This window comes from Sphaerodactylus townsendi, linkage group LG02 (genome assembly GCF_021028975.2).
Source record: "Sphaerodactylus townsendi isolate TG3544 linkage group LG02, MPM_Stown_v2.3, whole genome shotgun sequence".
NCBI lineage: Eukaryota > Metazoa > Chordata > Lepidosauria > Squamata > Sphaerodactylidae > Sphaerodactylus > Sphaerodactylus townsendi.
The window spans coordinates 126,905,495-126,930,073 of record NC_059426.1 but is presented as its reverse complement, the minus strand read 5'-3'; the positions used below and the strand labels follow the sequence as shown (position 1 = coordinate 126,930,073).

General features: G+C 41.8%; 1 protein-coding gene across 3 annotated transcripts in view; it reads right to left on the bottom strand.

Annotated features, from left to right (window-relative positions):
* PLCB2 (phospholipase C beta 2) overlaps nt 1–24,579 on the bottom strand; it is a 68,760-nt gene that overhangs the window by 9,574 nt on the left and 34,607 nt on the right. The window contains exons 13-27 of one of the 3 annotated variants that reach the window (XM_048486018.1): nt 23,583–23,667; nt 23,074–23,245; nt 21,609–21,703; nt 18,720–18,816; nt 17,572–17,656; nt 17,147–17,271; nt 14,079–14,233; nt 13,546–13,710; nt 12,232–12,331; nt 11,903–12,007; nt 9,537–9,622; nt 8,251–8,353; nt 7,821–7,874; nt 3,820–4,033; nt 1,470–1,638 (exon numbers count right to left, since the gene is read on the bottom strand). In XM_048486018.1, coding sequence (XP_048341975.1) covers nt 1,470–1,638; nt 3,820–4,033; nt 7,821–7,874; nt 8,251–8,353; nt 9,537–9,622; nt 11,903–12,007; nt 12,232–12,331; nt 13,546–13,710; nt 14,079–14,233; nt 17,147–17,271; nt 17,572–17,656; nt 18,720–18,816; nt 21,609–21,703; nt 23,074–23,245; nt 23,583–23,667 — 1,810 coding nt within the window. Of the gene's footprint in view, nt 1–1,469; nt 1,639–3,819; nt 4,034–7,820; nt 7,875–8,250; nt 8,354–9,536; nt 9,623–11,902; nt 12,008–12,231; nt 12,332–13,545; nt 13,711–14,078; nt 14,234–17,146; nt 17,272–17,571; nt 17,657–18,719; nt 18,817–21,608; nt 21,704–23,073; nt 23,246–23,582; nt 23,668–24,579 lie in introns of those variants that run through there. The other 2 variants (XR_007243628.1, XM_048486019.1) reach the window with 2 other exon arrangements.

Genomic DNA, 24,579 nt, shown 5'->3' with positions numbered 1-24,579 from the left:
GAATGTCCCTTCTAAAATGACACCTGCCATGTACAATTTCAAAAATATGTACACTAAAAATAATGAACTATTCTTTTAAAAAGCAGGGGTTTTTTTGAGTCACTGTGAACAGGCATGTTCATTCCAGTTTTTATTGTAAGATCCATTGTTTAAAACCCTTCCTTACAAAAAAGCTAAGGTTTTTGTACTTTTAAAGTTATTGTTGATACCATATTGTTCCTGTTGACCCTCTTTTCCACCTACAGAGCCAGTTTACTGTTTTTCTTTGAAATAAATATTCAAAAACATTTTACCTACTGATGCCTCAATTAATGTAATTTTATTGGTATCTATTTTTATTTTTGCTGCATTTCCCACCCTCGACTTAAACACGAGTCAATAAGTTTTCCCAGTTTTTTGTGGTAAAATTAGGTGCCTCCATTTATATGCAGGTCGACTTATACATGAGTATCTACGGTAGATCAAACCAAGTTTTTAAAGAAATCGCATCTTTTCATCGGGGTTTCAACCTCCCCACCACAGCATGTATTCAGCGAAGACATGTAGGCCTATCTCAAATTCCAGAAATGTAACAGTCCCCACTACCATGCGATCTCCTTTGTGGGTCTCTCCTGATTGGCTGGCATGCTGTGTTGGGGTGGGACCTTTTTAGGGTGGGAAATTTTTCCCTGCAACCTGAGGTTTGCTCGTTTGCAAGGATGAACATTTAAGCGTTTAGGCGCTTAAGCAGGTGAACGGATAATCGGTTAAGCGGTTTTTCATTCTCCTATGTTAACGTCTCTCGCCAAGACCAATAGCGAAATCAAAACCCAGAAGAGGCTGCGCGCGCATCACTCAGCACCCACGGAGAGCTGATTGGACTTGCATCACGCTCCACAGCGGGAATTTTAAACACAGATTGGACCCCCGTTCCTCCCCTAGAAACTGGATCAAAAGCGTGCTAAGAGGAAAAGTTGTACTTGCAAGCAGGTTCTGCCGGGATGCAGGATAAGGGGAGAACGAGCGCTAGAAATGGGATGAATTCCTGTTCGTCGCCCAAGTAGTGGGGAGTTCTTGCTGAAACCTGGATATTTCGCGTGAGTATCAAGCGATTAATTGACCATGGGGAATTGACTGTAATTCCAGGAAAACTGCAGGACTCACCTGGAGATTGGCAACCCTATCTTTGGTTCATGCAATGGCTGTCAGGAATGGTAATACATAACTATTAAAATATCTTTAAACATTTTAAACTCCTTTCCTCTTAAGAGTCCCTGGTGGCTAAAACACCTAAAAAGTAGCTTATATAATAACAAGGTGGAAGGATGTCACAACTCTCTCTGACGCAGCCATTTTAAAGGCCAGTGCACAGGGGATGCTCTGAATCGCCGAAGGGAGCTCATTCCAGAGCACTGAATTTGTGATGGAGAGAGGCATGAGCAGGCTGAGGTCTGGCATGTCACCCTTGGAGAGCAGATTTTGATCCCTACCTCTGTGGAATGTTGCTCTTTCTTCTTCCGAATCCCATCGCAGTATTCTTCCCCCAGTTGCAGCAGTTCTTCCTCCAGCTTTTCCTTCAGCTCCAAGACTCTGGGGCCAGGGCTCTCGGCCCTCTCTGCATCATTCCTTCCTGCACTGGTATCCTCCAAGATTAAGCTCCTGCAAATTCAGTAACAAGGAAGCAAATTCTCACCATATAACAGAGGTGACCAATGTGCTGAGTGCATGCCATGAAGGAGGCATTTTCCAAGGCATACTTGTCACTCTGTTATTCCTTGTATATATATTTGTGCAATCAAGTCTCATTTGACTTATGGCAACCCCATATAGTTTTAAAGGAACGTTCAGAGATGGTTTGCCATTGGCTGCCTCCATGTCTCAACCCTGGTATTCCTTGGAGGCCTCCCATCCAAATACTAACCAGGGCTGGCCCTACTTAGCAGCTGAGTTCTGACAAGATCAGTCTACCCTGGGCTGCCCAGGTCAGGGCCTGTTATTCCTTACATGTATCAAAAGAAGTACAATGAATGATGGAGTCCTTTTTAACTTCTGCCTTTGCTTGACTTCCTTAGTATCCTGCATGTATGGAAAGGTGCTACAGAGTAGGATGAGAACTCTATAGCATTTGGTGTCAGCTGAGCCTTTGCAGACAAAACTTCTGTTTAATTTCTTCCCTTGCACTGCCTCAAAAACATTGAGGTTTCTGAACATCATCATCATTACATATTTTTCAATGCATTGGATGCATTGCACCTTTACTTTTGCTGGGGTTTTCCCTTTGACAGTGCAGTATTGCCCTTCTGTTTCATGGCATCCTCGTGAGGTAAATATGTATCCTACTGGGAATCAATCAACCAGTTCCAGCTCTTTCTACCTGTAGGGCTGCTCGACACACTCATTTAGCAGTGATGCTGATCTATTATAATGCATTCAGTATATTTTTCTCCTGCCCTTCCTCCAAGGAGCTCAGGGCAGCATATATTGTTCTCCCCTCCTCCATTTTACTTTCACAATAGCCCTGTGTTATAGGTTAGGATGAAAGATAGAAGAGAACTCTGTCCCCAAAAGAAAGGGAAACTTGAACCTGGGTTACCCAGATCCCAGTCCAAGCCTCTGCTAAACAACACTGGCTCCTTAACAGAGTGACAAAAATAAGTAACAGAGTCTCAAGACCTGAAACATCTCTCCCCTAACCTCATTGCTTGGCAGCCCTGGGTTGGGAAAACTTGGAGATTTTTGGGGTAGAATTTGGAGAGGGCAGGGTTTGGGGTGAGGAAGGACCTCTACAGGGTGCAATTCCATAGATTCCATCCTCCAAAGCAGCCATTTTCTCCAGGAGAACTGATCTCTGTCGTCAGTTCAGCTGTAAAAGCAGATCTCCAGACCTCTCCTGGAGGCTGCCATCCCTGCCTAATTATATAAAAGTGCATGCCACACTATGTCTGTTCCTTTTGTACTGTGAAATATGCCTCAGGAATCAGCATTTGTTGGGCTTTCCAAAGCATATTCCCAGGTGGGCAACCATTACGACCTTTGGAAGCACCTTTGGAAGCACCAGAAATTGTTGCAATTTTAAAATGCTATTTAAAACGGCAGTGAGAGCTTAAAGAGATGATAGTATCAGGTTTCAATTAGCAGAATGTGTAATCATGTGTGTGCACTTGTGTGCTTGTATGAGATAAAGTGCAGATTCTTGGTGGGTGGAGCAACTCAACTCTGCTTCCACCTTCCTGCTTTTAGCTTATGTAGGTTGTAGATGTAATGCAGGCAGGAGCATATCTACAGAAAATGGCTCCCAGGGCAAGGACTTCCACCCAACCTCTTGCAACCTGAATATGATGCCTCTATTGATGCACCCCAAGATTGCATTAGCCCTTTTTGTCACTGTATCACACCAGTGGTGTAGTGCCCACAGGGTGGGGTGGGGGGCACGACACCCTGAACGGAACAGCGGCAGAGGCATGGCCGGGCTGTCGAGGGGGCATAGGTAGGGATGCAGGGCACACATACGCCCCAGGCACAATTTCCCCTCACTTCGCATCCTGGCTTATTCAAATGTGCATTTTCAGTGATACCGAGACCAGACAACTGTGCACACCAATATGCCTCCCATACACTTTCCCTGCCGCAGTAATTCTGTTCCCTCACCGTTTCTTCACCAGGCTCAGGTAGATGGACAAAGAGGGAAGGTAAGTTCAAAGCATACAAACTTGCCATGGCCCCTGACTGAATCCCATTTTGACAAGCATTACAATAGTTCATCAATGACTATGAGAAGGCAAGATTTGATTGCCTGTGGTGATCTTAATAGCCTTTCCTCTTTCCCTTGTGACTTTTTACCTTTTCTTTTTTTGAGATTTTGTTGGGCACAGCATTTTCTTCTTGCCAACCTGGGCAGCCAGTTCAGTGAAAAGGAAGGTGTATCTTTGCAACAGATCTTCTCTCCGCTTGCTTGCCTTACGCTCCAGCTCCTTCAGTTCCTTCTCTTGCTTCTTCAATAGTTTTCCAAACAACTTCATCTGCTGAAGCTCCTCCATGCTGGCTGTCTGGGGCACTAGAATACAGCAGGCAAAAGAGACCCCCCCCCCCAATTCAGTTAAAAGCCACTGAAGTACCTCTTTTGTCACCTACTTGGAAGGACACTTCTGTACATCTTCCCTCAGGATTGCCCACTTGCTGCACAGATCTCAAGGTTCAAGCCGTACTATTTTATGCTTGGGAAAACACAGTTCCCAATACTAAAAGGATGCATTCATTGCTGCTGTGAATTATGGTTCTGCAAATATCATGGAGGCCTATGGGATGTTATTTGTGAATGGCTGGGATGCAAAAGGCCATGTGGAATTTTGTTGTGAATGCACCAGGGCATTTTCTTCCTCCTTTCACATCCTTCACATTTTTTTAAGTCGCTCTCAAGAGCTCGGCTATCCTCCAGAAAAGCATATAATCTGGAATAGATGGAGAAGGCACTAATGCTCCCCCTGTGAACAAAGGAATGTTTTCTATTCACACAAAGTTGTTTTGGAGGTGGGGCAGGAAGACCCACACATTATTTCTTTGTTTATTTAGAAAATTTCTGTGCTGGGAACCTCCAGGGAACCTGCCCAAGCTGACTTATAAAATAAAACATGGTAAAAATATTAAACATAATTAAAAATCAGTATTAAAAATCCAGCCAGAACATAAAAAAATAAGTGATGGAGCTGCTTAGCATGAATCTTACAGTTTTAAACTAAAAAACAGACTGTAAAAGATTTCCAGATTCCAACACCATGAATGGCTGCTGCTCCTGAGATGATCCTGTTGTCTCTTTTTCATTCAGGAGCTGCCTCTGAGCGATTGTAGACCCATGGCTTAAATGGAGCTATAAGAGAGAAAGGCCCTGTGCTCTAGAGGGATGGGAATGGAGGGGTGAGGGGCACTGAATGAAAGCCAGAACCCTTTCACCTGTCTACCACCAACTTGGCAACAGGAAAAGAAGCAGTTTAAATTACTTTGATCTGTAAGTGAGATTTATTTTTTGAAGAAGAAAAGGAGTGAAAAAAGGAATCTCGCCTGATACCATATACTTCACCCAGCAAGAATGTGCTTCTTACAAACAGGTAAGTACAACTGAGGTACGTGAGTGATTTATGAACTGTATCATAAAATTTGCTGTGTTGGAATGAGTGACGTTTGTCTAGAGGATTGCTAGTGCTGCAATGCTGTTATGCTGTTCCACAATTTAAACAAATCAAAAGTCATCCTAGAAAAAGGATTTATAACTCACCCAGAATAAAAGGACTTGCTCCTGATATAGCTGGAAACCAGGAGAAAGGGAGAAGAAATAAATCAAACTAGTCCTTTAAAAAACTGATTGAACTTTAAAAAAAGACAGAGTGGTGAGGATATCTAGTGGGAAAAGCCCAATAATGGCTGATTCAAAACTCAATAGTTGGATTTCAGATGCAACTACCCCAATTTCACCAGATCAGATACAGCGAATTGAACCAATGCTTGTATATGAGCAAAATTATATATCAGAAATGCAAAATAAGATTGAAAAAGTGGATAGATGCAAGCAAGATTTAGCAAAACCGAACAAAGAAAGTAAAGGATTTGCAAAAAGTTTCAGATAAGTCTAAAATTATAGAAATGGAACTGGAAGTCAACCAGAAGGAATTACAATGCCCGGCTGTAAAATTAATTGGAGTTAAGACAGAAGGAATTTGCGCTGAGAATTCATGCTCTGCCAGAACTAGGAGAAAATCTCCATAAGGACTTTGTGCCAGAGCTAGCAAAGTACATTTCTAGTCCTGTTCCAGAAATGCATGCAAAAGTGGATAAAATATATCGCATGAAATAATTTGCAGTACAAAAGAAAAAGGTACATCAATACTGAGTGATGTATTTGACATTAAGATCAACTAAAGAAGATATACTTTGCATGCATTTTAAAAAGAAAATGCAGTATCTGAGGCAGGACTTGATAATCATGAAGAAGATGCCATGGGAGCTATTGGTGAAGAGGAAAGAATACAGGTTCTTCACAGAGATACTGAATAAGAAAAGTATTCCCTTAAGTTTAGATGGTTGCTACCAGAAAGACTGGTTTTTACTTTCAATGGAACCCAGCAGAAGATCAGTGACATACAAGAGGCAAGAAAATTCATCAGCAAGAATAAAAAAGACTTAAAATATAGTATATTAAGATAGAAAGCTAGAGGTTTAGATTTTATGGAAGGAGGAATTACTGAAATTATTTACACACTCTCTTTTATGGGGTTATTTGGAAGATTAGGAGGAGCAATAAAACATCTCTGGATATATAGTAGTAGAGTTCTGGATAAAGAGATAATGGAATAAAGTAGATTGTGTATGCAATTATCTGTAATCAGGTCATAAAACTAAGGATATAGGCAAAGTATTCTTCGATGGATTCCTCACAGCATATTTATAACAAGTTGCAATTGTTATAAATGAATTCGTTTTCCACTTATAAAAAGAGTTCATTTATAACTATTGCAACTCTTTATAAATATGCTGTGAAAAATGAGCCTTACAAGGAAGTAGAAAGCTGGTATAAGAGATTTCTATTACTTGAGATAGAATATATTGTATCCAATGAAGACGAGGTGGGAGTTATGTAGTTTTATTTGTTTTTTTTAATCTGTAATCAATGCTTTTCTTATTATTTTATTGTTTGTCACAGTTGGTAATGGGATAAATGTTTGGGATACTGAGGGTGATGTTTTACTTTTTCTTATTTTTATTTTTCTATTTTTAAATTCTTTGTAAGATGGCTGGTTCACCTTCTTGCAGTCTTGTAGTTTTGTAGATAGTTAAAAAATTAAAAAGCAGACTATAAAATGGAATTAAAGGATCCACCACCCACACCATCACTGATAAGCAACACAAATTTCTCCCTGCACTGTTGTAGAACTTAATGTTTTTGCAAAAGGTAGTATCTCCAATTCAAGGTCACTCGTCTAACCATACCTTCAAAAAAGGTAATAGTAAGAAAAGTCCTTTTCAGTTATTACATTTTACTGGATTCTGTACAGAGGCTGCAAATATACTTGTTGCCCCTTTCAGACAAAAAGATAATCATATCTATTGGGAGGACTGCATGTAGCACATTCTCTCAACACACATGGTAAAATATAACAATAGAAAATCACTACACATCTCTCCCCCTGCCCTTTTATAAATCTTTTGTTTTTCAGTCTTTAGAGGGAGAGCTTCATCATTCCTGTGTAGAGCACACATCTGGTTAAGTTTCCCCACCCCTGCCTTCTTACAAAACAACAACATAAAAGGGATATGCCTTCGCCTTTTGAAACAAACAGGTATGCAATAAAATGGTGAACACCAGTATGGCTACTCAGGATTTTTTTTATAAAAAAAACCAGCCTTGCCATTTTATGAACTTGTTTTCTCTTTGGAAAACAAAGTTTAGAAGGTTGTGTGTTTACCATAGTATCCTTCCTAAATGTGAAAAAAACACCTGAGCAATTCTACTACCCTGGCTTTCAAATGAGAGAAATTAAAATCTCTGTTTAAACCAGACATTTCCCATTCTATGTTGTTATTCAGCGAGATCTGAGTATAGTGCTATGAGGGACTTGCAGAAAATTTTACAAGGGAAAGCTTTGCAGTTGGGGGTATGTTGTGTCGCATAAGCCCACAAGTCTGTGCAGGGCATTTTGCATTCCTTTCATGACAGAGAAAGAATCTGGACACAGGTAGATCAGCCACAGTTGCTGACTTGCATCACATTCTGTGACAGAATCATATGGAAGTTATGCATTCACAATACTGATGCTGTGTCTGATACTGAGCTTGAATATTTTTAGAGTTACCTGTTGTTTGTTTCACGGGTTCTTTTGTGGCTTCTTCTTTCCCACCTGGAGTTCCTAAGGAGGGAAATCCATCTGGTTAGTTGCAATGGAATGGGAAGGAAACACATGAAGCTGCCTTCTACTGAATCAGACCATCACACACACCCCACCCCCCACACCCCGCCCAATTGTCAGTACTGTCTGCTCAGACTGACAGTAGCTCTCCAGGGTCTCAGTGTGAGGTTATTCCCATCATCTGCTACCTGATCCTTCTACTTGGAGATGCTGCAGATTAAATCTGGGACCTTCAGCATGCAAAGCAGATACGCTGCCACAGAGCCATGCCCCTTCCCAAATTAACTTCCTAATTCAAAACAATACCCATTGTGAGGAAGATTTATATTCCCATATGCCCATAAATCCACTAGTTTAACTGCACTCGCAGAATTACCTGCAGGTCCATTTGAAGGAGGGATACTAGTTGTGCCAGTGGTATTTGGTAGCCCGTTGGTATTGATCTGAGTAGTGGAAAGACCTTTTTGCAAGCTGGGCCTCTAAAACAAAGACCAAGTGTATGTCAGCACAATCAGAACTTGGGTAGCCACTGACTCCTTTTCTGGTTTGGCTGTTTGATTGTACCTTCAGCCACCTTCAGTGGCTGCATCACTGAAATCACTGGAAACAGAAGCAAGTGCCAAAAGTGCACTAAGGCCATGAGGTGCATCTACAATTTACTCATCCCTGTATCTCTTGGGCATTTCACTTTTTGTTTTGGCTGGGATGGTCTGATAATGATTAATCCACGTAACCCCTTCTATTGAATGAGCAGATAGCCTGGTATATGTAATTGGACAGGTAAACAGAACAAGCGAGAATCCTTTTTCAGTTATAATTTTGGCACACTAACTATGCATAAGAGGAAAGGGCACTACCCACGTTTCTTCTGATACACAGGGTTGCCATTTGAGTGAATAATTAAAAGCCTGCTTTACATATTATGAAGTACACATACTAGGTTCAAAGTCCCTGTTTTGAGTAATAGTCAGAAATAAATTATGGATTCTCCTCAGTTCTGGCATGCATGTCGCCTGAGTCAGTTTGTGAGTTTGGCTCATACAGAGAGATGGCTTTAGCTTCCCATCTAGCACCCCCCTCCCTGCATAATTTCCTAATCTAAAATAGTCCCAGGAGGCCCTATGTGGCCCACCTGGGGAAATTCATGTGTACATTTAAAGGGAGTCTGTGGATGTGGCTGATGTATGCTGTAAGGAGCTGTTTTTATGTTATGCTGTAAAGAGCTGTTTTTAAAAAATGTGAATGGTATTCCCTGAGAAGGTGCCATATAGGTGGATTTAGGTGTTGCTATTCTATGATAATATAAATGTGCATTTTAACTGTAGAGAAAACTGGTGTAATGTCATTGTAAAGTCACTGAACCGATACAAAGAATAAAATAAACGATTTAAGAAAAACAGTTGTGTTCATTAGTGCCCTAGGGGAACTTTGGATGTTAATGCAGGATGGATCTTACATATCTGGAGCAATAGGAAAATTTTGCTTCTCAGCTCTTTCTAGAAAAAGAAAGAGGGAGACTGGATCCTTTCCCTAATCCTTGGAAGGGTATACAAACTGTCTCCTGAAGTAATACCAACTCCTTACAGATTTTTCCCTCCAAACATCTAGACAATTTCAGATTGGATGGGAAGAATATTTGTTTCAGCAAACTGCAGGACTCACCTCCATATCAGCCTCTTGGCCTGTGCTTGACTTTTTGTCATGTGCACTAAAAAACTTGATTGGGTTGCAAAGTGCCATGGTCATATCTAGAAGAAAAATCCGAGACTTTCAATGCAATTGTCCATTTTCTGCTTCATAGTTCACATTGCTTACTTATACAGCAGAACTCATAAAACCTGCATTTTTACTATCTTGAGCTGCCCAAATTCATAGGTTATTTTCCAGACGTGTTGAGTTTTGTCCTAGTATTTTGCCATTATAATATGTATCTGTTGTTTTTTTTCTTAACTTTCCTCCATTTATCCTCACAATAAACCTGAGTTAGGTTAAACTGAGAAAAGCTGACTTTAACAAGATCAGCACTCACATGTGGTCTTCATGGCTCAGTGGGCATTTGGACTGGCTGGGTCTTACAAGTCCTACCTAGTCCATTTCTAACCACTACCCTACACTGGCTGTCCTTAAAAACTAATAAATGTTTATTGTAGTATAAACTTTCATGGAGTCTTATGCACCAATAAAAATCTGCTAATCTTTAAAATGCCAGAATACTCCCATCTGTGTTTCTTCCCCCACCCTCCACCTGTCTTTGTTAAGCTCATGCTGCTACAGGTCTTAGAAACATGGACATGAATGCAAATCTCAAAGCAGGCACATTAGAACAATACAGGTTACTCCAGTCTAAATTTATTGATATCAATGGAGACAGACTGAAGTAATTTTGCATAGGGCTACACTGTTAATTACTTGTTTTTTGGTTTGTAATATTTTAGGAAATTATTTTTACCATAGAACACGAATAATACTTCTGAGCTAGTGCACACACACACACAAATCCATCTAGAGGGTATTCCGCATGCATATATTTTAACTGTTGGGGCAGATTACCCTTTCAGAAAAATAAGAGATCAGCAATCTATTGTTAAGGGATTGGATTCAGCACCTCTTTCTCTGTGTCTTCTCTACCAAATAACTGCTTGATTCCATTTCTGAAAAAGAAAAGTGTGCACAACCGGGGCTGCTGCATGTACATCAATCTGGATCTGAGTCACATTATTAATGTAATTTATCAGATTGGCAGGATGTGGGAGTTTTATAATTGAATTTAGAGATTTATCACTGTATGATGTTTTAATTAAAACTTTGAGCCATAAGGATACGAAAGGAGTAAAGGTTTTAATAAACAAATAATGCATATAGAATAGAATGTGCCACCAAGTCACAACCAATTCATTGTGACCCCAAGCACAGGGTGTCCAAGGCAAGAAATGAACAGAAGTTGTTTGCCATTGTCTTCCTCTGCATATTATTTACTATCTTTTATTACAATTTACATGTACCCAGAAAGTTTTGGTCATTAAGTATTTTCAAAAATATGAATAATAGAATTAACATTATTAGAGATAACCAAGCAAGAGACAGAAAGAGCTATGATCAGATTTCCTTTCGGAAGGTTTCTTAAGGTTAAAAGCAGCAGTGTGGGTTATCTGCATATTATCAACTCCGTAGTGAAAATAGCAGCTCCTACTCAGCAGGGGGTGGAGAAATAACTTAGAAAAAGGGATTATACTTCCTCCTTCAGCACCTGATTGGGGACTTCTATGGCTGCTTTTAACTACATCCCTCACAGAGTTTGAGGTGATTGTAGACCTTCCTAACTGTCTGTTGGTATAGTTAGTACTTTACTTTCCTCTTTCTAGTCTGCTGTTCCACAATGCCATATTTGCCTAAAGCCAATTCAGGTCAGGAAAAGTGTGTGTATGAGGGTTTAAGCCCCCTTTACCTGCTCACTACAGTCCCAATCTGAATCAGGTGCCCACATGGATGCTGCTCTTAGACCACATGTGAGTGCTGACCAGATACACCCCGAGAAAAAAACATAATGTGTAGTTAGGCCCTTTGAGTCAGGGTCCAAGTCTGTAGCCACCAAAACATACTGACTGGCCTTGTGAATGAAATACTGCCATATATGTCAACTGCATCTAACAGACAAAATCTCCAACAGTGGGCCTTTCCCCACTTACCTTAATCCCCCCTATGCCACGCGCTGCTCTCAGCGCGGGGCATCCCTGGCGCGCGCCCGGGCATCCCCACGACCCGCGCTCTGTGCGGGGTCATCACAAGGTGCCGTTTAAAAGAGCGCCAGGGATGCCGCGCGCTGAGGGGGTGCGACAGTGGCAGCGTCGAGGCGGCTGCGCTGTCGCCGCCCCTGTTGTGGGGAGTGCCGGGGGACCCCGCGCTACTTTCAGAGAGTAGCACGGGGCTTAAGGTGAGTGGGGAAAGGCCCAGTGACAGAGTGATGCCCATTTTTCAGAGCTGCAACAGAGGACTATAACGGTCATTTCAAGGAATTTCAAAAGCAATACCTGCCCATGAGTCAGGAACATAATCTTTCATCTCCACATAGACGAAGAGAGAAGGCAGATTAAGTGGCATGTTGGACTCACTACGAAGGCAAATGTGGTGATAGCCTAAAACAGAAAACACACATCCCAGCAGGGAGATATATTACAAACAAGTGAAAAACAAAATACTATAAAACTTGTGGTCTTTTATAGTGAACTGTAATATTCATAGAGAAAAATATGAATTACAGGGTGTCCTCCTTGAAGTCAATGCTATTACCCAAAGTGGTCATGACTATCAAATGTGCTTTTTCACACTTGAGGAAAATCAATCCAAGTCCAACTCTTACCTGAACATACAGCAGTGATGGGAATGATGCGCTGACCAATGAACTTCCCTCCTTCCTCCAAAACCACAATTCTTAGAGAAGCTAACTCTGGCATCATAATCTGGCAAAAAAAAATGAAACGTTCAGGAGGTTTTTCCTAAATTCTCACAAGATACTGCCATGATGAACAGCTGTTTTCTGAGCCACACTAAACATGATGTGAGCGACCGAGGTGCGTATTTACTGTTCTTCTGCATGGGAGGAGGTGGGTCTTCTTTTTACAAAAGCATCAAACAGGGCACATGGGTAGGTGACTCTCCTTCCCCACCTTACATCCAATACCAGCTGTAAACAAGTTCAAGGAATGAAGTGTCTGAAATAATTGTGGGGCTGGGGGGTGAGGCGAGGGAAAGAATTATTAGCTCCCCAGAACTGCACACTTTTTTTTTAGTTTTTAAAGCAGAATTCTTACCCACCCCACTTGATGTGTAAGTGGGGCATGTGATGTATGAATCAACAAATGTACCTGCCAGCATCACATCTATTCTGGGCCTGAGGCGGTATATTTTAGAAAACAAGAATCACCAAGCATCTAACAAGCTCATTTTGTGGGGGGAAATTATTTTTCACAGTTCTGCTTCAGATTCATCAGCCAGCTGCCTATTACCTGCTGCAAAGTAGTAAAAGATTTTCTCATCTGACCTAGAATCTTGAGATTACATCTGGCCTACCTAAAGAAGCTTACAAACCCAATTCCATGGTGTTGATCTGCCTGCAAATGCAATAGCTTCTGAAAACCAAATCAAAGGAAGGGACCTGACTGGTACATGTCAGAGAATACCAAGCAGCAATGCTTCTGAGCACTCCTCTTATACCTTCCTGGCTTCATTACAATGCATATCAATGCAGAATATAAATGACTGTAGAGAAAAGATAATTGAACAGTGTTGCTGGGCATGTAAAACCCTTGCCTGTGCATATGGAGCCACAAAATATCCATATGGAGCCACAAATCAAGTCACTGGACCTACATTTGCACCACAGACATTCTAACACAGAAGGCAAGCAGGCCGTGGTATGTTGCTGCATGCAAAGGAGCTTGCAAAAGGATGCCACTATGATTTGTATATCAACCTCTAGTCGTGGAAATCTTTGTCAGGGTCTCAAATAATTCTTGCTAAACAACCAGGTAATTTTTGAGTGTTCATAACGTATTCAGTATGGTTTGGTGTTATGCTACTGCTGGCCTGTGGAAGAAATTAGTCTTGATTCCTGGATTTCAGAACTGAAACCAAGTTTATAACTGGAAGAGACATCACTGATCGGAAGTGTTACCTTTTCAAATACAAAAGCTTCCTCCTTCCATACTGGATTGATTGAGTTGGCAGTTGGTGTCAGCTTGGTTCTATATCGGCGTTTGGGATCACCAGGCAGGCCAAACAACTCGACTTCTACATAGGATTTCACACTGCGGTCTGAGAGGAACTGGCCAGAAATTATCTACCAGTGAATAGAAAACAATATCAACACACTGTCTCATTTTAAATCCTGATGAAGTCACTTGTACAGTGGTCCCTGGAACCAGGTCCCTTCAGAAAGTGGCTGGATGACAGCATGATTAAGTTTATCAGAGACTCCCAACTCATCCAAAGCAGTTGTGTCAGGTTACCTAGCCTTCTACTTGTACCACATTTCTAAATGCAGGAAGAGTTTTGCAAATACTGAGCAGAAAGGAGTACTTTTCAGGAATAATTTCACAATAGATCCATTTTCCTGTGAGGAACCTTGTACATTCACAGGAGGGCTTAGTCTTATACCCATGGAGAATGGGCCCCAAGCCTGGGAACAATCCAGTGGTTTGTACTTGCCGTTATTGACAGTGTGCTTGCCACCACTACATCAATACGATCCACAGAGAAAGGGTCAAATTGCTTATCTGGGCGGCGCATAAACACATGTTTGAGGAGGTATCCACTCTGCCCATTGAATTCAAAGAGAGCCATGTTTTGTTGCATCGCGACATCTGTGAGAGGAACAAGAAAGCAGATATACAAATGCAGGTGTGCCTGTTAGAATGTGTAGGGAGAACAGATGATGTTACACTTCAGCAGTATCTTCCTATGCTTCCAATAAAGTATTAACCTTCTTTACACAGTAAAGTTGTTTTGTGCCTGGGAGCAAGTTTCAGAATGGTATTGTCCCAAAGATGTTTTCTGAAGTATCTTTTATAAATGAATTACAGCACAATCCTAAACAGAGTTACTCTAGCCTGGAGTAACTTTTCATAGGACACTGTTAATTTATTGGGTTGGATCCCGGGGATTCTCACTGACAGAAGGGGCTGCTGTTATTACAACAGAACTGTTTCACCTCTATCCTCCTGCTGTAGCCCCCTGAATTGGTGCTCCTAGGGAATAGAGGATCCCAGAAACAGCATGAGGAGAGCTGGAGGTCTCCAGTGGGAGGTAGTTAAGACAAAAGTCTTCCCCCTTCCATTTTCAGGCAACAGCTAGCCTACTATATCAGATATATGGGGCTGGCTCCCACAGCACAAATTAGACATCTGGGGGACATCTTAAAAAGAGGCAACTTCTTAATTTCACTCTGCACACCCCAAATAAGATGTCCTGGGGATGTCTTTAAAAAAGCTGCCTTTTCTGGACAGCACACGCATCAGAGGAGGGAAGAGGCTTTTTTCTGCATGGCTGTTTCTCTCTCTGGTCAGTTTCACCCTCCACTTGCACCTGACATTGTGTGTGCTGATGAAGAGATTCTTCCTGCCTCCATTTGCTGAAGGTTGCCTCGGGATGCTTGCTCTGGGCTCCTTTTCAACCGAAAAAGTACATGGTTGTACTGAGCTCTTCCTACCGATCCTACCGATCCTGGTAATATATAATTTCCCTCTTTTTTATTTTGGAGGAGCTGTATTCAAAGATATGGAGTCACACACGAGAATCTGAGCAGCTCGGCAAACTCCCCTCTGCAGTCCCAATGCTTTTCAGTGGGAGTCTTTTGAGCAACTAAGGCCCATTCTGCATGGACCAATAAACGCGGGTGTAGGATAGTAAAAAACCCATCTTGAAGGGGAAATTTGCACAGATCCCACCCCTAAAATGAGTCTATCCCATGTTATTTCCCCCAAACCAGGTTTTTTGAGAATTGTGCTATTAGCAAGTCTTTTCAAAAATCCTGGGTTGCAGCCACTTGCGAGCAAACAACCAGACAAGAGGCGCTTTATTCGCATTCATTTTCCTTTAAAAAACTTTTTGCAGCTTACATCTGAGTAGCTATGCAGGTGCAGGTGGTTGTTTCCTGAGACATCAGCAAGGCTGTGGGGGGTTGATTTGTGCATGCCTGTGTAGCTATGCGTAGGTTGGAAGTACATTTTTAAAAAGGAGACGTGTCTCCGTGCAAAGACGCAACAGCAACCTGCATTGTTTCCATGGACTCCAATCACTGCCTGCAGAGATGCAGATGAATGCGAAAACAGGAAAACGGGTTACTTTCTTCCGACAGCAACCCATTGTACATTTGCTGTGTCATAGGGGCCTAAGATTCTCATACATGTGTCTGTGTATCTTTGAACAAAACTCCTACCAAAAAAAAAAGGAAAAGGAAAACTATATACTGCCAGAATCAGCAGGAAGAGCTGAGTATAACTATGTGCTTTTATTCATTTATTTATTGGATTTCTTATACCGCCCACCCCCAAAGGGCTCTGGGCAGTGTACAATATATAAAAATTCAACAGTATTAAACCCAATTACAAGCATAAAAACAGTTAAAAATTAATAAATACAAAACAAAAATAGGTGGAGAAGGCTCCCAGGACCAGAGCCTATGGAGCAAACATCCTGGGGTAAATGGAGGCATCCTTTAGCAAATGGAGGCAGGGAGAATCCCTTCAATGGCACACAAAATGTCAGGCGCAAGTTGGGGAGGAAACTGACCAGAGAGTGAAATGGTCGGGCAGGAAAAATTGGATTGAGAAAGTTGGTACATAGGGGTCTCTACCCTATTATTCCAATATGTTTTCCTTTGTCTTTGTATCAGGTTTGGGGGCTGCTCATCCTCACGTATGTCCTCTTTCTCCAACCTGAAGGTCTCAGCGTGTTATCTACTTTCCCAGTTCCTCATCTTCCATTCCTACTTTCTTTTCCTAGATCATGAAGCCTAAGAAATTCCTAGTTACAGAGGGAGGAGTTACCACATGATTTATTTTTGTCATTCTTTTATGTTACCAGATTTATATTTAACCATGTTTTGAATAAGGATAAAAACTACTCTTCTTTATGGTTATTTAATAAACTTCACCACAAGAGTGCACACTCTTTACACTATTTCAGTCTGACTAAATAACAAAATTACCAGCAGGTGATGTTTCCTCCAAAAATCAGCTCATAGATTGACCTGTCTCCCTGTAATTCCACCCCTGATTAAAAAACAGGCCCCTTCCGCACATGCAGAATAATCCACTTTCAATCCACTTTCAATGCACTTTGCAGCTGGATTTGACTGTGTGGAATAGCAAAATCCACTTGCAAACCATTGTGGAAGTGGATTGAAAGTGCATTATTCTGCATGTCCGGAAGGGGGCAAAGTACCAGTCTTAACCCTGGATACCTTTCTGCTTAGATTGCTTAGGCCACGGCCCTGGAGTCGGTCTCTGATGTAAATGAAAGAGAATTTGTGAATTACTCTCCAAAGCCCACTTGCTTACTTTGAAAAGCACATCTGTTTTCCAAAGGTACATCTACTAAAAAAAGTCCCAATAAGAAATAAACAAGAGAAGGAATACAACTGAAAATAAAAGATGCAATGGAGAAGAAAAACAGAGGGAAAGCAACTTTGGAAATGCTTGCAAAAGTGGGGAAAAGATTGAAAGTGCAAGGGTAACCTCTGAGGAAACAACCTGCAAGAGGGGCCTACCACTCACCTGTAGTCTGGAAGTTCAAGGCCGCCATTTGGCAGCCAACATTCCAGAACATCTGAGGCATGTAATTTGAAGAATCCATACGGGTGCCCTTGGGATAAATTCGGCTCATCTGCCTCTTGTTATAACTGAATATATTTGATAAGAAACCCATCTCTGCACATTATTACAGTATACCTATCCTGGGAGTAGTGGATAATTTTTTAAGAAAATAAGTGAAATAGTTATTGGTATTTGATGAGTGTAACAGATAAGTATTTGACTTTACAATTTTCTATAAAAGGAAGCCTTTTTTTCTACCTGAACTTTAGCAAACAGAATTTGTTTTAAACACTTAAAATTAACTGGAAACAAAAAAAGCAAATACCCTTATTTATGACTACCATCTGCATGTGAGTGGGGAAGCAGGGCCATTAAAACAAGGATACTCAACAAACTGGATGGGAGATTTGGTCAACAGCTCATAAGCCTTCATCTCAGTGAAAGAGGAAACCACATAACTCCGATTCTTCTCTGGAAAAACAAACAACATAAGTACAAAATGTGCCTCATTCCTGGTATGATGGCTCCAAACTTTTCTCTTCTGCTTTATTTGGTCTCCATCATCAAACCCCCTCCCACCTGCACTATCCCTCACAAATCATTATGTGACTAAGTATATACTTCTCTGGCACAGAGCCTAAACAGGACATATGAAAGTAGACTTTGAAGGGGCCTTCCAGGTAGGATCAATTTATCCAGGACAGTTACACTGCTATCCCTGAAGTACCTAGACATCATCTTAGCAAGTGCTTTAGTTCAGAAAGGAATCCACTATCAGGAATCAACTGCTTACTAACACAGTAAATTGAATTTCTTGCTCTTTCAAGCATGATGGCTGTATATGTGGTTGTTGCGCTACTGCCATGGGAACACTATGATGTTCCTACACCATGATGTTCACAGCATCCATTCCTCACCTGTTGAGGTCTTTCCTTCTATCCCTGACTTCTTCAAAGACCCAGAGTCCAATAGCATCTTAAAGACTAAGAAAATTTCTGGCAATGTGTGAGCTTTCATGAATCACAGCTCACTTCTTCAGATACTCACTTATTCAAAGACCATGCACCAGCCCTACTTTCCCAACTGCCTTGGCTCTAGAGGCACCTGAAATTCAGCAGACGGTCTCACACATAAATTTATAGCCTCCTGATCTGATGTGACTACAGGCCTTTGCTAAAAGTGACTCTTTTAGCATTCCTGCAGGAGTCTAAATTTGAAGGTGGCTTTTGGGGATCCAAAAAATGGACAGGAAATTGGATGACATATCTGGACTGGCTGAGTTATTTCTTTTTCAGGGAAAAGCAGCCACCAGAGTGGGCAACTGGAGCAGAAAAGTGAGCAGAGAGCACTAAATCCTTTCCCCATCTGTTAATGTTGTCTCTCTACACTGATTTTCCTCCTATATAGTTTGTAATGTATAGAAGTCCTAAGAGGAAAACAAGCAGAGGACAAATGCCTGCAAATGCAGACACAGCCAGTATAACTTACTCCAACTATTTGAAAATGTTTAATCAAGTAAAAAAATCTTCCTTACGTGCGGAGATTTCAAATGTATCAAATTTGATGGGCTGAATGTAATTAACCAGGCTGGACATTTCTTCATAAGCGGTCACTTCCAGACCTGCAGTACCCTGAGCAAAACAAGGAGGGAAGAAAGAAACACAGATGGGAGTCTTCTGGCACTTTAAAGACTCACACATTTTTATTGGAGTATAAGGCTCCATGAAAGTCTACACTGCAATAAACATTTATTAATCATTCAGGTGCCACAAAAATCCCATGTGTTTTTGATGCAACAGATTAGCTCACCTACCCTCCTAGACCTAGCAAAACCGACACTCGGCACTGGCCAAGGACTTTGGTGATGGACAACAAACAAACAAACAAACAAACAAACAAACAAACAAACAAACAAACAAACAAACAAATAAATAAATAAATAAATAAATGTACATGAAACCCAGTTTTATTTAGTGATGGCCCAAGTTCTGATGAACAATCTCTGAGTAGAATTCAGAGTTGTGGCCCATAAAGACCACAAAGCTTTCCTCCTCAATAGTAGTTGCCATTTGCTTTTATAACAATTAGCAAAAAAGGATCTCAAAGAACATTAATGAGATTGATGGCTCATGGGCCACTAGGTTCATTTGCCTGATGTGCCTTTTTAATCCAAATAAAACAAACCAGGAGTGGAAAACCGAAAAGGTTTTATTTTTCTGCAGCAAGATAAAAGAAATAGTCACAGAGGGACTTATGCTCCATGCTCTGTACAAAGATTCAAACAGTTACATAAGTTTAAATAGCTTTAGCAGCTGCCATCATCTGTCCATTCACATTGATCCAATCTTCCACACGACCCTCCTGTTCTCTCCCCAAATCTCCAGGACCTCCCACAAAGATATCAGGCCTCCCCTGGAGATATGTATTCTGTTCCTTAATTTCATAGGTAGTTAAATTAAGGGTGTGATTCTTACCAAGCTAATGAGATCTTTTACCTTCTGGCAATTGACCCTTGAGTTTACAAATACTAGTACACTATTTTTGGAATTTGTAGACAGAAAAGCAGCTTATTTTATCAGTGAAAGTCTAATTGTTCAAGCTAATGTTGACCATTCTTCCACAGTCTTCAGTGAAAGTTCATACATATATTAGACATGTACATGGATTTGAGCAAAAAAAAAGTATTTTAATACCTGTTCCTCTCTTGGATTCCTGTGAATTATGGTATCATGATGATCTAGGTCAGGGGTCTGCAACCTGAGGCTCTCCAGATGTTCATGGACTACAACTCCCATCAGCCCCTGTCAGAATGGCCAATTGACCGTGGTGGCAGGGGCTGATGGGAATTGTAGTCCATGAACATCTATTGAGAGCCACAGGTTGCAGACACCTGATCTAGGTGAAAAGGTGATGCACACATGTGCAGAAAAATACATTATCATGCGTATGTCCTGAGCTGGATAAAGTTCCATGTACATAGTTAGGACCATGCGTGGCTCCTCCCCTATAAAGCTGCCATGGTAGTATGAGGGCCAAACTGGATGAGATGCTAGAGATCCATGGTAAGATCTTTCCCCAAAACATTCACATTAAAATTAGGGGAACAGGTGGGTTAACCCTTTCTGCCACACGCATAAATAAAGTAGCTATTTGCCCCATTTGGTAAAACTTACAGGTAACTTTGAAAACTTTGGATTTAGGAGAGTGGCTATATTACCCATCTTTGACACCATCCAACTAAAGAGTAAATTGGCATAATATCACAGAATAGGAATGAGGGTAATAACTGTAATTTATCTCTGTCTCACAGGCCCTGTGGAACTGAGTCAGATCTCACAGGGCCCAGGTCTCACTCAAGAGAGAGTCCCACCAGGCTGGTGCCAGTGTCAAAAAAGCCCTGACTCTGGTTGAGGATAGCCAGATAATTACAGCTATGATGGGAACTTCCAGCTATTCCATTAGGAACATCCCATTCATTTCAGGGGACAGCATGGTTAGGATAGGATCTTAAATTTCGCAGCAGTCCCATCAAGAAGATGGAAATGATTAACAATCACTAAGTAAGGAAATAAAAGGGGCAGCCACTTAAAATAAGTGTACTCCAATGGCTATCAGAGTTTCAGAGTCAGTAATAGCAATGTTTGAATCATGCCTTCCAGTAGGTACCTAAAATGGTGCCCAGGGCAAACACTGAAATAGCACCCGCAACCTAGACTCGGTAGCTCTCAATATGGCTCCAGTCTCTTCCCTGCTACTCACCTCACACTAAGTTAAATGACATTAAAGCAGCCTTAAAGCAGGCAGTGGCTGGGGTGAGTGGACGACATGGCCCACATTCCCCCCTGCTACCTTCACTACTGAAGCCCAAGGCAGCTATGATTTTGTTTTTTGCAAGGCGATGGAAGCACTCAGTGAGGTAAGCAGCCTGGAGGAGATTGGGGCAGGAACAAGACACCCCCCTCCCTCCTCTTGTCCCCATCTCCAGTCTCTTCCTGGCTACTTGCCTCACACTAAATTAAAGGAAATTAAAGCAGCTTTCGGGCACCAGTGTGTGTGTGTGTGTGTGTGTGTGTGCGTGTGTGTGTGTGTGTGTGCGCGTGTGTGTGTGCGTGTGTGGGTCCCTGCAATCAATTAATAGCACACACTCCACTTAACAGAAAAAATGTGTTAACTAACTGTTTCGTAATGGAACTGTACTTTCGTAATGCATATTAGCATGACTCAGTCCATGGCTTTGGATTCAAGCTGAAACCTCTGTCCCTGATAAACGATGGAAAGATACAGGTAATTTCTACCACAACTATTTTCATCCTTTATTACTTTAAGAGGAGAGAAATCCACAGGCATTCACATGACCTCACAAAAAAATGCTCAAACCACCAGGCTCTTTCAAGGGAACAGATGCATAAGAGCAATATCATACCTCATCAGATTGCATCTTTTTGATTTCTTCTTCATTCAGGTTCTCGAGGTCCTCCTGTGATTCAGGCACATCTTCAGTTACCTCATTTGCCCTAGCTAATGGTTCAAAAACACACATGCAAACCTATCAGCAGTTTGTCGTTATGACCTGACATTCTTCCATGGGGGACATTTTGTTCCATCACCAGTCTTCTCCCCAAACTGGACCTCAAAGGGCTAATTCATTCATGCATGTCAATCATTCAGGGCACATTCAGACGTAAAGAAGATCACAGATTGGATCTTGCTATTGGATGGGAAAATGTTCCTTACCATAGCCATCTCTACTTTCTTCAGTGCAACCCTGGCCTTTCAATGCTGCCCACCTAGATGTACCCAAATTCTCATGTACTTGGCAAAACTACACAATACCCTTGCTTTGTCTTACCTTCCAGTAAAAGGCAGCATTCAGATATCACAACAAGCCATGTTCATATCCTTATGACTGAATGACTGATTATGCCACTTGGCATATTGGAGGGAGTTAACAGAGGAATTGTACTCCAAATATACAGGACTTGTCAATGTGAACACACAATAACCCTATAAGAATGTTTGTGCCATTAACTCTTTAGCAGCAGTGGTGTAGCCCCCAGGGGCAGGGGCGTCTTTCATTGGGCAAGCACTGGTGTGGGGGCATGGCAGGTGTGTTCCAGGGCATGGGGGGCATGGCAGGGGCTCAGGGAACACACGTCAGATTACACAGAGAAGCCATTGAAATCCACAAGCACATAGACAATTTCAACAGAAAGGAAGAAATCATGAAGATGAACAAAATTTGGTTACCAGTACTGAAAAGCACTAGAATCAAGACAGTGACTAATGAACACCACCCAGACAAAGTATGTCTCCAGGCAGTAAGCAATCAAAGGGCTAGTGAACAACACCCACCACTCTAGGCAGTAAGCAATCAAAAGGATCAAAAGCCCAGGCTACTGCAATGCAGATACCCTCACTAATGGATTATGCTAACTTCATGGTTACTCACATGCTAAATGGGTGGATCCCACCCAACACATGCAAATCAAGCTTGCTAACTGCACCCTTTACACTTGTTAACAGGCAAATGGTTCTTTCTCCTACCCTGGACTTTCCACAGGTATATATGCTCCACTTGCTTTAGTACCATCAGATCCTCTGAAGATGCCAACCATAGATGCAGGCGAAACATCAGCAGAAAATGCTACTAGAACTCGGCCATACAGCCCGTAAACCACACAATAACCCAAAGAGGCACTCATTTGGAAAGACAACGAATAAAACTATTAATTGCTATTAAGTACAGTAGTGTTCTAAAATGATGATTGTCCTTTGGTTTCCATGCTATGAGTATTTTGTAAACTGGCACTGGAGGAGCCCCACTAAACCAACTCCTGGTGATCATAATCCGCCTCCCAGGGTAAGGTCTATCCCTTTTAGTTTAGTACCTGTGCTATCTTTGTCTGTCGGTGTGGGCTGCTCAGCAGCTTCATTCTCCAGACTCCTCCCTTTCTTTAAAGTGTCTTGGTTCTCACCAGGTGTGAATTGGTTTTTCTTGTTCTTAATCAAGATTTTCCCCAAGAGATCCTGCGGACTTGGTAGTGGAACTCCTGGTTTAAGCTGCAAAATTAAAAACAAAACAACAACATAATTTATGTTGATGCAAAGTTCATGCTTTCATAACATTATTCTCATCAAAATACAGTTTAGGCTGCCAAGCAGAGTTAAAGCGAGGGGGAACTGCACCCGGGGCACATGTGTGCCCTGTGACCCTGCCACACACCCCACGCCGGAACCCCCCCGGAACCCCCCCACACTGGCGCTCACCCAGTGCAAGACACCCCTTTCCCCCTGGGCGCTACACCACTGCTGCCAAGGAGTTAGTGGCACAAAAGCCTGATCTGAAGATCTGAAGCCTTCCTCTCATACAACAAGTCAGCATCCTTTGTTTACTTACTGGGAATTTTTCCAGTGGCTCCGTCAGCAGCATATCCCCAAATATGGTTCTGCAGTATTCAGCCATCTTAGCCTGCTGCTTGGGCCTATGAAATAAGAAATTCAAATCCAAGGCACAAACAAAGTAAGTCTGGAAATAGCACTACTGAACACTTGCATCATCCCTGGCTCCAGCTTGCTGAAAGTGTGTCTGTTTGCACTGCGCAGTTCAAAGTTCTGGTGCTTACTTTTAAGGCCCTAAATGGCTTAGGCCAAGGAACATGAATAACTGCCTGTTTTCATACTGTTCAGTCCACCAGTTAAGATCCTCTTCACAAGCCCTGCTCTCTGTGCCTACACAAGCGATGCAGGGGAGTGACTAGAGGCCAGACTCTTTCAATGATGGAACCTTGCCAATAGAATATCTTTCTCCTTGAGGCTTGCCAGGTTACTACCTTGCTCTCTTTTAGGTGCCAGTTTAAAAACAGTTCTTTTTATCCAGGTTTTTAATTCAGGGAGTGATCTTTTAAAATGGCTTTTACAGTCTAACTGTTTCACAAGCCTGGCTTTAAGCAGCAAAATGTTTGTGGTGTGGTTATGGTTTTGGTGGGTTTTTAATGCTGGTGTGATGGACGGTTGCATTCTGAGGGGTTGTCCTAGTGACCAGTGGTGGCGAACCTTTGGCACTCCAGATGTTATGGACTACAATTCCCATCAGCCCCTGCCAGCATGGCCAATTGGTCCCACCACTGTCCTAGTCAAAGAGCCCCTTGACTGACAAGGAATTTGAATGGAATTCAAAGGATGGCAATTAGAAAACTGACAGCTCTTAATGGCAGATTAAGAGACAGCTGAGTGAGATGCAAGCTGTTTGCAGAGGATTCTCCTCTGGTGTGAGAGGAGCACGCTTCGGTTTAGCATCAAGCAGGATTCATGATCAGTTATGATTTTTTTAATCATATTTTACTTTGTAAGCAGCCTTGAGCAGGTCCTCTGGAGAGTCAGCATAGAAATGTTCC